This window comes from Bos indicus, chromosome 8, assembly GCF_029378745.1.
Source record: "Bos indicus isolate NIAB-ARS_2022 breed Sahiwal x Tharparkar chromosome 8, NIAB-ARS_B.indTharparkar_mat_pri_1.0, whole genome shotgun sequence".
NCBI lineage: Eukaryota > Metazoa > Chordata > Mammalia > Artiodactyla > Bovidae > Bos > Bos indicus.
In genome coordinates this window covers 72,547,760-72,564,416 of record NC_091767.1, presented here as the reverse complement: position 1 = coordinate 72,564,416, position 16,657 = coordinate 72,547,760, and the positions used below count along the sequence as shown (strand labels likewise).

The 16,657-nt window shown below is 41.7% G+C and overlaps 1 protein-coding gene across 2 annotated transcripts in view; it reads right to left on the bottom strand.

Annotated features, from left to right (window-relative positions):
* Window positions 1-16,657, bottom strand: part of DOCK5 (dedicator of cytokinesis 5) — a 280,813-nt gene that overhangs the window by 103,168 nt on the left and 160,988 nt on the right. For both annotated transcript variants that reach the window (XM_019966376.2, XM_070794944.1), the window contains exons 13-15: window positions 14,902-15,027; window positions 7,120-7,244; window positions 4,432-4,530 (exon numbers count right to left, since the gene is read on the bottom strand). In XM_019966376.2, the coding sequence (XP_019821935.2) occupies window positions 4,432-4,530; window positions 7,120-7,244; window positions 14,902-15,027 (350 nt within the window). The remainder of the gene's footprint in view (window positions 1-4,431; window positions 4,531-7,119; window positions 7,245-14,901; window positions 15,028-16,657) is intronic.

Here is a 16,657-nt window from a genome sequence, read left to right as displayed (position 1 = left end):
AGAGTTTAATTATGGTGTGGTTATATAATGGACTGTTGTGCAAATATCTATCAAATCTCAACATGAATCAGCCATAGGTATACATATATCCCCTCCCTTTTGAACCTCCCTCCCAGCTCCCTCCCCATCCCACCCCTCTAGGTTGATACAGGGCCCCTGTTTGAGTTTCCTGAGGCACACCGCAAATTCCCATTGGCCCTCTATTTTACATATGATAATGTAAGCTTCCATGTTACTCTTTCCATACATCTCATTCCGTCCTCCCCTCTCCCCATGTCCGTAAGTCTATTCTCTATGTCTGTTTCCCCACTGCTGCCCTGTAAGTAAGTTCTTCAGTACCATTCTTCTAGATTCCATATATATGTGTTAGAATACGATATTTATCTTTCTTTCTCTGACTCACTTCACTCTGTATAATAGGTTCTAGGTTCATCCACCTCATCAGAACTGACTCAAACGCGTTCCTTTTTATGGCTATTATTCTATTGTACCTATGTACCACAATTTCTTTTTTTTTTTTAATTTTATTTTTAAACTTTACATAATTGTATTAGTTTTGCCAAATATCAAAATGAATCCACCACAGGTATACATGTGTTCCCCATCCTGAACCCTCCTCCCTCCTCCCTCCCCATACCATCCCTCTGGGTCGTCCCAGTGCACTAGCCCCAAGCATCCATATCGTGCATCGAACCTGGACTGGCAACTCGTTTCTTACATGATATTTTACATGTTTCAATGTCATTTTCCCAAATCTTCCCACCCTCTCCCTCTCCCACAGAGTCCATAAGACTGTTCTATACATCAGTGTCTCTTTTGCTGTCTTGTACACCGGGTTATTGTTACCATCTTTCTAAATTCCATATATATGCGTTAGTATACTGTATTGATGTTTTTTATCCATTCATCTCTTGACGGACATCTAGGTTGCTTCCATATTCTAGCTATTGTAAATAGTGCCGCAATGAACAAGGGATACACGTGTCTTTTTCAATTTTGGTTTCCTCAGGGTATATGCCTAGGAGTGGGATTGCTGGGTCGTATGGTGGTTTTATTCCTAGTTTAAACTTGCATGCACAGCATGATTCAAGACATATTAAGTATGTAAAATTGTGGAGGATGGTTCAGTTCAGTTGCTCAGTTGTGTCCGACTCTTTGCGACCCCATGGACTGCAGCACGCCAGCCTTCCCCGTCCATCACCAACTCCCGGAGTTTACTCAAGCTCATGTCCATGGAGTTGGTAATGCCACCAAACCATTCCATCCTCTGTCGTCCCCTTCTTCTCCCGCCTTCAATCATTCCCAGCATCAGGGTCTTTTCAAATGAGTCAGTTCTTCGCATCAGGTGGCCAAAGTATTGGAGTTTCAGCTTTAGCATCAGTTCTTCCAATGAATATTCAGGACTGATTTCCTTTAGGATTGACTGGCTGGATCTCCTTGCAGTCCAAGGGACCCTCGAGTCTTCTCCAACACCACAATTCAAAAGCATCAATTCTTCGACACTCAGCTTTCTTTATATTCCAACTCTCACATTCATACATGACTACTGAAAAACCATAGTTTTGACTAGACGGACCTTTGTTGGCAAAGTAATGTCTCTGCTTTTGAATATACTATCTTGGTTGGTGATAACTTTTCTTCCAAGGAGCAAGCGTCTTTTAATTTCATGGCTGCAGTCACCATCTGCAGTGATTTTGGAGCCCCCCAAAAAAGTCTTGCCACTGTTTCCCCATCTATTTCCCATGAAGCAATGGCACCAGATGCCATGATATTAGTTTTCTGAAAGTTTAGTTTTAAACCAATTTTTTCACTCTCATCTTTCACATTCATCAAGAGGCTCTTTAGTTTTTCTTTGCTTTCTGCCATAAGGATGATGTCATCTGCATATCTCAGGTTATTGGTATTTCTCCCAGCAATCTTGATTCCAGCTTATGCTTCATCCACTCCAGCATTTCTCATGATGTACTCTGTACATAAGTTAAATAAGCAGGGTGACAATATATAGCCTTGACGTACTCCTTTTCCTGTTTGGAACCAGTCTGTAGTTCCATGTCCAGTTCTAACTGTTGCTTCCTGACCTGCATACAGATTTCTCAAGAGGCAGATCAGGTGATCTGGTATTCCCATCTTGTTAAAAATTTTCCACAGTTTGCTATGATCCACACAGTCAAAGACTGTGGCGTAGTCAATAAAGCAGAAGTAAATGTTTTTCTGGAACTCTCTTGCTTTTTTGATGATCCAGCAGATGTTGGCAATTTGATCTCTGGCTCCTCTGCCTTTTCTAAATCCAGCTTGAACATCTGGAAGTTCACAGTTCACTGCCTGGCTTGGAGAATTTTGAGCATTACTTTGCTGGCATGTGAGATGAGTGCAATTGTGCAGTAGTTTGAACATCGTTTGGCATTGCCTTTCTTTGGGATTGGAATGAAAACTGATCTTTTCCAGTCCCATGGCCACTGCTGAGTTTTCCAAATTTGCTGGTATGTTGAGTGCAGCACTTCGACAGCATCATCTTTTAGCATTTGAAATAGCTCAACTGGAATTCCATCACTTCCACTAGCTTTGTTCACAGTGATGCTTCCTAAGGCCCACTTGACTTTGCATTCCAGGATGTCTGGCTCTAGGTGAGTGATCACATCATCGTGGTTCTTCTGTGTATTCTTGCCACCTCTTCTTAATATCTTCTGTTTCTGTTAGGTCCATACCATTTCTGTCCTTTATTGTGCCCATCTTTGTGCATTTATTATGCCTCCAACCATTGTGGAGGATGGTTACTTCTGAATTAAGATACAAGGGCAATTTATTTTTTAGTTATTTAGAGTTTTTAAGACTCTGACAATCAGAAAGTCAACGTGGATAAGCAACAAAGTTACATTGTACAGCACAAGGACCTATATTCAGTATCCTGATCTCAGTCATAATGGCAAAGAATATTCAACAGAATATATATATGAGCTTCTCGGGTGGCTCAGTGGTAAAGGATCCCCCTGCTAATGCAGGAGATGTGGTTCTATCGGGTCGGAAGGATACCCTGGAGACAGAAATGGCAACTCACTCCAGTATTGTTGCCTGGGAAATTCCATGGACAGAGAAGCCTGGCAGGCTACAGTCCATGGGGTGACAAAGAGTTAGATAGGACTTAGTGACTAAACAAAAACTAGAAATACATATAGATAATGGAATTGCTTTGCTGTACAGCCAAAATTAACACAGCACTGCAAATAAATTATACTTCAATTATAAAATAATAAAAAAAGAAAGAGCTAGTGGAGCCTAGGTTTCAGAAAAAGTGGGCTCTAGTGTAGACTCTGACAGAGAGCAGCTAGAGGAACATGGCTGCTTCACTTCTCTGAGTTCAGTTACCTCTTTAGAAAAAGGGCTACTGTTGGGACTTCCCTTGTGGTCCAGTGGTTAAGACTCTGCCTTCCAATGCAGGTGGTACCCAAGTTGGATCCCTGGTGGGAGAACTAAGATCCCCCACGCTGCTCAGTGTGGTGAACGATTAACAAAGAGAGAAAGAAAAAGGGGAACTGTAACTCAGACCATTTCAGTTGCAGAGCTATGGCAAGGCTCACATGAGCTGACTGATCTCAAGAGCGCTTTGGAATCTGAAAACCACGTAATTAAATTGAAAAGAGGCCCAGCAAACTTGGTTAGAGGCCAAGGAGGAGAGAAATGTTAGGAAACTGCTCATGAAAGTGTGAAAATTTCCATTTGGTGCTGGACCATCTTGGCAGCCTCTTACATCATTACAACCACAAGTTTTTCTCCAAATTTCAACACGTTGACAAACTAGAACGTTATTTAAGATTTCTGAAGTTTCTGAAAGAGAAATGCTCTTCTAAAGAATTACGATGATCAGTTCATTTCTTATGGCACACCACAGGCAACCTGTGTAAAACTTCAGGATAAAGGAGGAATCACTGGTGGGTAAAAGGGTCATTTGTGGAGATGTGTTTGGACCTACAGTCTGTCAAACAGTGAAGTAAGTCAGAAACAGAAAAACAAATATAGTATATTAATGCATATATGTGGAATCTAGAAAAATGATACAGATGAACCTACTTCAGGGCAAGAATAGACACACAGACGTAGGGAACAGATGTGTGGACAAAGGGGGTGGGATGAATCAGGAGATTGAGATTGACATATATACACTACCACGTGTAAAACAGAGAGCTAGTGGGAAGCTGCTGTATGGCATAAGGAGCTCAGCTCAATGCTCTGTGATGACCTAGAGGGGTGGGATAGGGGAGTGGGGTGGGAAGAAGGGTCAAGGGCGGGGGTATATGTATACATATAGCTGACTCACTTCACTGTGCAGCAGAAACTAACACAACATTGTAAAGCAACTATATCCTAATTTTAAAAAAGAAAGGAATCTAAAAGAGGTTTCATGTATGACAGAAGTTACTGATAGCACATTCTCACCTTGACGGTCTCATACCAACAGGGCTGCTTGACTTGATAATACACCACTGATTTGTACTCAGAAATGCCTTCATATCCAGCACCAGGATGAATCGCTTTCTTTGGATGGAAAGAAAAAATTAGGAGGTGATAATATTATCTAGACAGTCAGGGTACTCCACATGGCTAGCGCATGTCTTACATTGGCATCCATAAGCTGATTACCTCTGGGGTGAAGAATGAGATGACTTTCTAAGAAGATGTGCTACATGTATACAATGGAAGACTACTCATCCATAAAAAGGAATGAAATAATGCCATTTGCATCAACATGGATGAACCAGAGATTGTCATACTAAGTGGTGAAGTGAGTCAGACAGAGAAAGACAAATATGAAATCACTCATATGTGGAATCTAAAGTATGACAGACATGAACTTATTTACAAAACGCAAACAGACTCATGGACATAGAAAACAAACTCCTGGTTTCCAAAGGGGAAGGTTGAGGAGTGGGAATAATTAGGAACTTGAGATGAAAAGATACGCACTATTCTATATAAAATAGGTAACAAGGACCTACTGTACAGCACAGGAACTATATGGAATATGTTGTAAAAACCTACATGTTAAAAGAATCTAAAAAAGAATATACATAGATGATCGATAGATAATGCTGTACAGATAGACACTTGGCTGTATACCTGAAACAAACACAACACTGTAAAGCAACCATATGTCAATAAAAGAAATTAATTTAAAATGACTGAGTTTTGGGCTTCCCCAGTGGCTCATTGGTAAAGAATCTGCCTGCCAATGCAGGAGACACAGGTTTGATCCCTGATCTGGGAGGATCCCAAAGCAACTAAGCCCAGGCACCGCAACTCTTAAGTCTGTGCTCTAGAGTCTGCAAGCCGCAGTTACTAAGCCCATGTGCTACAACTACTAAAGCCCGCATGCCCTAGAGCCTGTGCTCCGCAACGTGAGAAGTCACTGCAATGAGAAGCCTGCACACCCCAACTAGAGAGTAGCCCCCAAACACCACAAACTAGAGAAAAGCCCAGCAAAGCCAAAAATAAATTAATTAAATTATATATTAAAAAAAAAAAAAGAGTGAGTGAGTTTCTAGCACTTTGAGGGTCCAAGTATCTTGATGCGTAGTTGCTAAGGCAGCCAGTACCAGCTTAACATTCCTCTTTGCTGGAACTTTTATTCTCTCTTCCATTCCAACCATATACTGTCCTTCCTTCCTTTCTTCTTTCCTCTTTCAGCGAATGGAGGTCTAATGAGGGTGACCCAGAGCTAAGCACACTGCACACGTAAAGCCGTGTGAGGTCCTGTCTACACTCTTGTTTTAAGGACTTGGTACGTAGGTGTGGTGTGTCCACTAGAACTTAGGGTTGTGGCTCTTCCTAGAAAGGAACCACTTAGAGCAGTAGAGTCAGGCCTCCGTGGGGGTACTTCCAAGCTAGTTAGCAAAGCCACGATGTGTACTTGAACTCTTGGGGCGAAAGGGCTCTTCTAACAGCACAAAGAAATCACTCCCAATTGTGGCCCACGGCATTCTGCTTCTCCCTCTATGCAGAGGACAACTTGTCTTTAAACAACTGATTCCTTCGAAGACAAGCACATCCCCAGGAAGTGGTGGATGGTGTACTCTGCTGTGCTCTCACCACGATGCACTCAGTGAATGGAGTGGACTCCCCAGCAGGTAACTATGGCTCACACAAGAGGAGCCAGAGGTCACTCGGGCAGTAAAAGCCTGCCGTGACCACCCCTTGCCTATCCTCCTCCATGACGTCAGAATCAAGACTTAACTTCTGTTGGAGGAACAATGGACCAGAAGTCAGGACACCTGTGTCTGTTTCCTGCATCACCTCTGGGTCCTGTGCTTCCCTGAGAGAACACCTTATCCTCTCTGGGCTGCAGTTGGATGATCTCTAAAACTAAAAAGCATGGTAGTTGACCTCGAACCAAGAGCCCTTCCAGTGTAACAGCTCTAAGCAGTGCACCTCCACTGGTTCAGCTCACCCAGGTGGAGGACCTGTACCCTCCAGATCGAAAGGAGGACCTTATCAGATTGAAAGTGTCTAAATTACTTGAAAATGATTAAGAATCTCTACATCAGGGGCTTCCCTGGTAGCTCGGTGGTAAAGAATCCGCCTGCCAACGTAGGAGACGTGCATTTGATCCCTGATCTGGGAAGATCCCATATGCCTTGGCACAAACTAAGCCCATGCACCACAACTATTAGGCCCAGGAGCTGCAACTGCTGAGTCCATGTGCCTCAACTGCTCTACCCAAGAGCCTGTGCTCTGCAAAGGGAAGCCACTGCAATGAGAAGCCTGCACACTGCAAGAAAGGGTAGCCCCACTCACTGCAACTAGAGAAAGCCTGTGTGCAGCAATGAAGACCCAGTGCAGCCGAAAATAAATCAATAAAAAGGAGAGAGAGGGAATCGCTACATTAGAAATGTACACCTGAAATCCTGGTGGCTTGAGGTCTTTCTCAGCACAGGAGAAATAATAAAATTAAGAATCTATGTGAATTTATTAATAAAACTGGTAACTGCTATTCACAAATTTAATGGGCTTCCTACGTTTTTCTTGTGAAACACCAAATCCACTCTACAGTGAAGAACAATTAACGTCAGGCCTGAAGTCCTGTAAAGGAGTGTGTGATGGCAGTGGGACTGCCGGGAACATACTAACCTCCAGGAGCCTGCCCTCCTCGTCATGTACAGACATGGTCACCTCCACGTTCTTTGGTGTCTTCTTTTTCCCCTTGTCAAACTCCCCATGGATCAGGGTGACATAAATATCATTCCGAACATCTCCTGCAATACAACAATCCATCCTGTGAGTGGTGCTACCTGGAGTCATTTTTAAATTTCAGAGTGCAATAAGATGTAAATTATATGTAAAATATAAAATGCTCTGACTTTGTAATAAATTATTTACATAGAAGTTTTTACACGTATTGTTCCCAATAGCTTACCTCATTTTACCTCTCCATACATAGCACAGTGTCTCTGAAGTACAGTTTAGTGCTATTTGTTGTACACGTGAAACTTATATAATATAGTACATCAACTATACCACAAAAAAACATGTGAGCAATGATTTATCCATAAGGATATTCATTGTGGTATTGTTTGTTAATGTGAAAACTTTGACACATCTTCAGTTTCCAACCATAGAAACGGTTGAGTAAATTAAGGTACAGTGAAATGAAATAATATTCATTTACTCCTTTAAAAAACAGACTGAACACAGACTCTGTTATGAAGCATTGTGCTAGGTGTTTGGGAGACAACGGTCAGCCATACACCCACAGCCTTGCTCTCAAGCAGCTTATAGTCTGGTGGGTGAGAGAAGCATTCTCAGACCATCATCTGATGAGATGCATCATTATAAAGTCAGGATCAATGGAGGGTGTGGGAATTTACCCTTTGGGCTGATACTGGAGGAATGAGAGTAGGAGGGAGAGTACATAGCATGTGCAAAGGCCCAGAGGTAGCAGACATATCAATGATGCTTTCAAGTGAAGGAAATCTGGTATGAGATGAGGTTATGGAGACAGACATAAGCCTGCCTGAGGCCAACAGAAGAATTTGTATCTTCATCCTAAATATAAACAGAAGTCACTAACATGTTTTCAGAAAGGAAGGAGTGTGATGATATCAGAAAGGCATTTATAACAGACCATTCGTGCTACCGTGTGGAGAACGAGATAGAAAGAACAGAACAGGGAAACCAGTTAGGAAGACATGGCAGTTGTCCAGGGAACTGAAGTCAGTAGCTACAATTTAGGGAGCTGCAGCTGGATAAAGAAGGGGGTGGAGTTGAGAGGCTTTCAAAGGGAAAACTGGTGGATCTTCTCCCTCAATCCTGTGTGAGGTGAAGGAAAGGAGGTGTCAAGGGTGATTTCCAGGTTTCTTGTCTATGCAAGTGGATGGATGAGGGGCTGTTCTCTGAGATAAAAACACAATAAAAGAGTCAGGCCCAGATGCTTAGGATGGCAAGTTCCAGGTGCAGATTTTGAGTTAAGAAATTAACAAAGAGAAAGAATCATCCAATTGAGGGTGGGAAGAGAAGGTCCTCTTCCCACCTCTGATTAAAGGAAGTGTCTTAGAACTAGAGATTCGGATTTATAGACAACTACCACAGAGAAGCAAAATGAATGGATGAGGACTCCCCTGGTAGTGCAGAGCTCCCGATGCACATGATCCGGTTCAATCACTGGTCCCACATGCCACAACTGAGTCCACATGCTGCCGCTAAGACCCAGCACAGCTAAGTAAAGAAATACGAAAACAGAGTGGATGAGATCACCTAGGGAGAGGACAGCGTGCAGAAGGAAAGAAAGGGGACCTGTTAAAGACTGAACCGTGTCCCCCTCCCTCAAATTCACATGTTAAAGAGGTGACTAATGTAAAAGGCGGTCATATGGTGAGCCCTAATCCAATATAACTGACACCTTTATAAGACTAGGACACAGATAACACACAGACCAAGGGGTGACAGTATGAGGATACAGTAAGGAGGCGGCAACCAGTAAACAAGAAGAGGATTCCGAAGAAACAAGCCTACAGGTATTTTGATTTTTGACTTCCAGCCTCCAGAACTATAAGAAACTATACTTTCATTTTTTATATTTTATTGTTTGGCTACACCGCATGGCATATGGGATCTTAGTTTCCTAAGCAGGGATCAAATCCTCACCTGCTGTATTGTATTTACCACTGGACCTCCAAGGAAGTCCCATATACTGCCATTGTTCAAGCCACACAGCCTGTGGTTCTTTGTCATGCAGCGCAAGCAAACCAAGAGAGGGCATAAGGACCAAATACTGAGGAACTTAAAGGTGAGGTCGAAGATAATAAGTTGGCAAAGGAACCCTGGGAGAGATGCCAGGGGCAGGAAACAAAGAGAAGAGTGTGGCATCACCAACAATGTGTGGTAACGTTCCAAAAGAGGGAGTGAGCAACTGTGTCATATGCCAGCCAGAGACTATCACCAGGCTAAGAATACCCACTGGACTTAGAGACACTGTAATCTTTAGTGAGTAGTGACAGCCATTCTGGACAGAGAGAGACTGACAGGTGAGGAAACAGAGAACATATAATTGCTTCCACGAATTTAGCTATGAGGGAAAGTGCAGTAGAGGGAAGAATTAAAGAAGACTCTGGAGCCTGTTCAAATGGTGACAAAAAGGACACCAGTGAGGGATGTTGGCCCAGATCTATGTTTCTCAAACCCGGCCAATTACCAGAATCCCCAGGAGAATCCGATAAAGGTCCATACAATCAAAACTATGATGTTTCCAGTAGTCATGTATGGATATAAGAGGTGAGCCATAAAGTAGGCTGAGTGCTGAAGAACTGATGCTTTCAAATTGTGGTGCTGGAGAAGACTGTTGAGAGTCCTTTAGACAGCAAGGAGATCAGACCAGTCAATCCTAAAGGAAATCAACCTTGAATATTCATTGGAAGGACTGATGCTGAAGCTCCAATACTTTGGCCACCTGATGCAAAGAGACAACTCATTGGAAAAGACCCTGATGCTGAGTCAGACTGAGGGCAGAGAAGGGGGCGACAGAGGATGAGATGGCATCACTGACTCAATGGACATGAGTCTAAGCAAACTCCAGGAGATAGTGAAGGACAGAGAAGTCTGATGTGCTGCAATCCATGGGATGGCAAAGACTCAGACAAGACTCAGCAACTAAACAACAACCTGGAGAACCCGGGTCTTACAAACTGAATCAGAGTCTGGGAAAGTCTGGGAATCTGTATTTTAATATTACCCAGGTAATCCTGACTGGCTGAACCAATGACTTACATTTGAGAACCATCATTCTGGATGATTTTTGAAGTCTATTATAGCCCTGGCAGTTCATGAACTAATACTATTAAGTAGAAGGACTCTTTCCAGACAGATTTCAAAGGTAAATTCACTTTGTCCAAAGAAAAAAACTCGTCTATTACATTTTTTTTAGGTTTCGGTCTTGCTGAAGCAGTAAAACGGCCATCAGTTACAGGAAGAATACCAATACTTATTTTTATAAACAGCAAGAAAACAAACATTTTCCAAGAATGTTGATGAAAATGTATTAGGGTGAAACAGCTCTGTAAAGGATAAAGCAGATGAAAACTACTATTCGTGAGCAAAGAAGATGATCTCCATTTTAGAACTCTTTCATTTCTTCATTCCACAAATATTCTTTTAATACTCACTATGTATACAAATGCATGAGGCCATCAAATTATTTTGTGTGTGCATGCTCAGTCTCAGTCGTGTTCAACTATTAGCGAACCAATGGACTGTAGCCCACAAGGCTCCTCTGTCCATGGGATTTCTCAGGCAAGAATACTGGAGAAAGTTGACATTTCCTCCTCCAGGGGATCTTCCCCACCCAGGGACTGAACTGCAACTCCTGCATTGGCAGGCAGATTCTTTCCACTGAGCCACCAGGGAAGCCCATCAAATTATTACTGCTCCTTAATTTCACCAAGGAGGAACAAGAGCTTCAATTAGTTTAAAAGATCCTGGGGACTTCCTTTGCGGTCCCGTGGTTAAGAATCTGTGCTTCTATTGCAGGGGGCACAGGTTCAATCCCTGCTCAGAAAACTAAGATCCCACATGCTCTGCAGGGCAGCTAAATTAAATAAACAAATAAAAATTTTAAAAACCTGAATTTTTATGTACTAGATAACAGTTTGGCTTTCAAGAATTTTTCTAACATGCCAAAGATTGTTTATTCATATTTTTTCTAATGAACATACAACATATTTGTGCTTTAATATTTATAATATATATTTTATATAATCAGATCAGATCAGATCAGTCGCTCAGTCGTGTCCGACTCTTTGCGACCCCATGAATCGCAGCATGCCAGGCCTCCCTGTCCATCACCAACTCCCGGAGTTCACTCAGACTCATGTCCATCGGGTCAGTAATGCCATCCAGCCATCTCATCCTCTGTCGTCCCCTTCTCCTCTTGCCCCCAATCCCTCCCAGCATCAGAGTCTTTTCCAATGAGTCAACTCTTCCCATGAGGGGGCCAAAGTACTGGAGTTTCAGCTTTAGCATCATTCCTTCCAAAGAAATCCCAAGGCTGATCTCTTTCAGAATGGACTGGTTGGATCTCCTTGCAGTCCAAGGGACTCTCAAGAGTCTTCTCCAACACCACAGTTCAAAAGCATCAATTCTTCGGCGCTCAGCTTTCTTCACAGTCCAACTCTCACATTCATACATGACCACAGGAAAAACCATAGCCTTGACTAGACGGACCTTTGTTGGCAAAGTAATGTCTCTGCTTTTGAATATGCTATCGAGGCTGGTCATAACTTTCCTTCCAACGAGTTAAGCGTCTTTTAATTTCATGGCTGCAGTCACCATCTGTAGTGATTTTGGAGCCCAGAAAAATAAAGTCTGACACTGTTTCCCCATCTGTTTCCCATGAAGTGATGGGACCGGATGCCATGATCTTCGTTTTCTGAATGTTGAGCTTTAAGCCAACTTTTTCACTCTCCACTTTCACCTTCATCAAGAGGCTTTTGAGTTCCTCTTCACTTTCTGCCATAAGGGTGGTGTCATCTGCATATCTGAGGTTATTGATATTTCCCCCGGCAATCTTGATTCCAGCTTGTGTTTCTTCCAGTCAGAGTTTCTCATGATGTACTCTGCATATAAGTTAAATAAACAGGGTGACAATATACAGCCCTGACGAACTCCTTTTCCTATTTGGAACCAGCCTGTTGTTCCATGTCCAGTACTAACTGTTGCTTCCTGACTTGCATACAAATTTCTCAAGAGGCGAGGTCAGGTGGTCTGGTATTCCCATCTCTTTCAGAATTTTCCACAGTTTATTGTGATCCACACAGTTAAAGGCTTTGGCATAGTCAATAAAGCAGAAATAGATGCTTTTCTGGACCCCTCTTGCTTTTTCGATGATCCAGTGGATGTTGGCAATTTGATCTCTGGTTCCTCTGCCTTTTCTAAAACCAGCTTGAACATCAGGAAGTTCACGGTTCAAGTATTGCTGAAGCCTGGCTTGGAGAATTTTGAGCATTACGTTACCAGCGTGTGAGATGAGTGCAATTGTGTGGTAGTTTGAGCATTCTTTGGCATTGCCTTTCTTTGGGATTGGAATGAAAACTGACCTTTTCCAGTCCTGTGGCCACTGCTGAGTTTTCCAGATTTGCTGGCATATTGAGTGCAGCACTTTCACAGCATCATCTTTCAGGATTTGGAATAGCTCAACTGGAATTCCATCACCTCCACTAGCTTTGTTCGTAGTGATGCTTTCTAAGGCCCACTTGACTTCACATTCCAGGATGTCTGGCTCTAGGTCAGTGATCACATCATCGTGATTATCTGGGTCGTGAAGATCTTTTTTGTACAGTTCTTCTGTGTATTCTTGCCATCTCTTCTTAATACCTTCTGCTTCTATTAGGTCCATACCATTTCTGTCCTTTATCGAGCCCATCTTTGCATGAAATGTTCCTTTGGTATCTCTGATTTTCTTGAAGAGATCCCTGTCTTTCCCATTCTGTTGTTTTCCTCTATTTCTTTGCATTGATCGCTGAAGAAGGGTTTCTTATCTCTTCTTGCTATTCTTTGGAACTCTGCGTTCAGATGTTTATATCTTTCCTTTTCTCCTTTGCTTTTCGCTTCTCTTCTTTTCACAGCTATTTGTAAGGCCTCCCCAGACAGCCATTTTGCTTTTTTGCATTTCTTTTCCATGGGGATGGTCTTGATCCCTGTCTCCTGTACAATGTCACGAACCTCATTCCATAGTTCATCAGGCACTCTATCTATCAGAGCTAGGCCCTTAAATCTATTTCTCACTTCCACTGTATAATCATAAGGGATTTGATTTAGGTCATATAATACATATATATAAAGTTCCTCAAGGGGATGATGTTCTTTTATCACTACAATGATCAAGAAAGTAAATGGGTCAAATTAATGAATTCTCAAGAATACATATGCAAATCACTATCACCTGGTGGCAAACAAGATGAAACTACAGTAGGAAACTGCAAAACGTTTATATTCCTATCACCACGAGTAAGGGGAAAGCCAGGAACACAGCTGGAGCTAAAGCCAACGGAACAGAAGGTCCAGCTGAGTCTGAGCGGAGCGGGCACCTTGCTGAAGTTTCCTGTCAAGGAGCCCACAGTATTGGTGATGTCATCATGAGAAGAGGCACCTGCAGATGAAGCAAGTAATTCTCGGGGCAGAGATACTGCTATTTAGTGCTACTTAATGGGTGGTCTAGGAAGTATTTCAGAAGGACTTGTGCAGAACACAAAGGAAGAGAAAGCAAAGAGAAAATTTTGAGTTACTTTTAAAAGTGCTCTCTTGGGCTTGCATACTGGGTAGTTTTCTAAGAAACTACAACTTGTAAACGATGAAATTTGATCCATGTTGCCTCGAGGGTCCCATTAGAGCAATCCAATGGTCACTGTAGCACTATTTACAATAGCCAGGACATAGAAACAACCTAAATGTCCATCAAAGGAGGAATGGATAAAGAAGATATGGTACCTACATAAAATGGAATATTACTCAGCCATAAAAAGGAAAAAAAATGGGTCATTTGTTGAGACATGGATGGACCCAGGGACTGTCATATAGAGTGAAGTAAATCAGAAAGACAAAAATCATATTCATACATATATGTGGAATTGGAAAAAACTGTTATATATAATCCTATTTATAAAGCAGAAATAGACACAGAGACATAGAGAACAAATGTATGGACACCCAGAGGGGGAAGGGGTTGGGATGAACTGAGAGATGGGCACTGATGTATATACACTATCTGTGCATATGTGCCTTAAGTTGCTCAGTCATGTCCGACTCTTTGCAACCCCATGAACTGTAGCCCACTATACTCCTCTGGGAGAAGGCAATGGCACCCCACTCCAGTACCCTTGCATGGAAAATCCCATGGACGGAGGAGCCTGGAAGGCTGCGGTCCACGGGGTCACTGAGGGTCAGACACAACTGAGCAACTTCACTTTCACTTTTCACTTTCATGCATTGGAGAAGGAAATGGCAACACACTCCAGTGTTCTTGCCTGGAGAATCCCAGGGATGGGGGAGCCTGGTGGGCTGCCATCTAAGGGGTCGCACAGAGTCGGACACGACTGAAGCGACTCAGCGGTAGCAGCATACTCCTCTGTTCATGGAATTCTCTAGGCAAACATTATCCATACTATGTGTAACAGATAACTAACAAGAACCTACGTATAGCACAGGAATCTCTACTCATTGCTCTGTGGTGATCTAAATGGGAAGGAAATCCAAAGAAGAGTGGATATATGTATAGGTATAGCTGATTCACTTTGCTGTACAGTGGAAATTAACACAACATTGTAAAGCAACTACACTTGAATAAAAAAACTTTTTTAAAGTGATGGCTATGTGGAAGGAAAGTCCTAGAGGATGCATAACAGGTGAATCAAGCAAAGCATTTACCTGGAAGGATTATCTCAGGAAAGCCCATCTTCCGTGCGATAGCTGTGGATCGATCAACCAAGTGTGAAAAATTTTTCTGAACTTGCGTGAGGTCTCCTGGCAATAGCTTCAAGGACACCCAAAGTCCTTTAAAGAAAAAAAAGACAAAATTTTAGCTCTTTGTTATGATCTATGTAATAAATGCACACTCGAATGTTAAGAAAAATATATGCCTGGTATTAATACACAAATACATTACTGTAAATACATCAATTCTCCCCCAGTTAACTTAGAATTTTAATGACACTCCCAACAAAAGCATGGCAGGATTTCTTTGAGAATTTGACAGAGAGGTAAAACAGATGTTTGCTCTGGAGGGTGGGGGGAAGATGGTCCCTATCAGACACCAAAATACTATGAAGTTATAATAATGAGTGATATTAGTAGTAAAGATATCTAAATCAATGAAAACAATGAAATCAAGTACTATTATATACAGCTATTAAGCATATAGCAAAAAAGACATAACAAATCATGAAACAATGGATCAATTCCATAAATGTACTGGAATATTCTATTCTACTCAGAGCAGAATCAATCTAACCTCTCACCACACATTTTCATTAAAATAAATTCCTAATGTAAAAGATAATGGAAAAACAGACCAGAAATTTAAAAAGTAAGTGTACAGCTTTCTAAACCATTTTTCTACATATTGAAACAAATGAAGAAATCACAAAAGCAAAATAATTATCTATACAAGCTGAAATTTTGATATTCATAAAAACACAAAAGGTATACTTCATATACCATACACTACATACAACTATAAAAGGCATGGCAAAATACTTACAAGAAATTATGAGTTTATACTCACTAGATGGAAAATATTCAGATTACAAATAAACAAAACACGAATACACAATTCACCAGGAAATACAAGAAGTTTATAAATACTTGGCTAGCCAGACCTTTAGTATACAAAGAGTTTATAAAAACTGAGAATGAAAACTTTAGAAAATTATAAATACATATGAGTGCCAGATAATTTCAAGTCATTTTTTTTTAATTCAACAGAGTTATAGAAGTCAACTTTTCACCCCTCAAACAGGTAAAGAATTTTAAACATCAGTTTGCCAAGCAGGCAGATAGTAATTAGTGCCCATCTATAGAAAGCATTCTGGTAACATGTGCGTCTCCAGTCATAAGCTTATTCCCATCGTCTAATCCAGAAATCCTACTTCCGGGAATTTTCTGGGGGAGATAGTCCTAAATATGAAAAAGATAGTATGTATCTTTCAGAGAAGGCAACGGCAACCCACTCCAGTACTTTTGCCTGGAAAATCCCATCGACAGAGAAGCCTGGTAGGTTGCAGTCCATGGGGTTGCTAGGAGTCTGACACCACCGAGCAACTTCACTTTCACTTTCCACTTTCATGCATTGGAGAAGGAAATGGCAACCCACTCCAGTGTTCTTGCCTGGAGAATCCCAGGGACGGGGGAGCCTGGTGGGCTGCCGTCTATGGGGTCGCACAGAGTCGGACACGACTGAAGCGACTTGGCAGCAGCAATATGTATCTTTTATAGTATATCTTATATATCTTCATATATAATGATAGCCACACCAGAGTTATTTAAATTTATAATGGTGACAAACTAGAAAGTACTTAAGTATTTACCTAGGGGATTCCATGCTTGGGAAGAAAAAAAAATAATCCAAGCAATGGAATATTACACAGCCACAAAAATATTTATGAAGAGCATGAAAACATTTGAA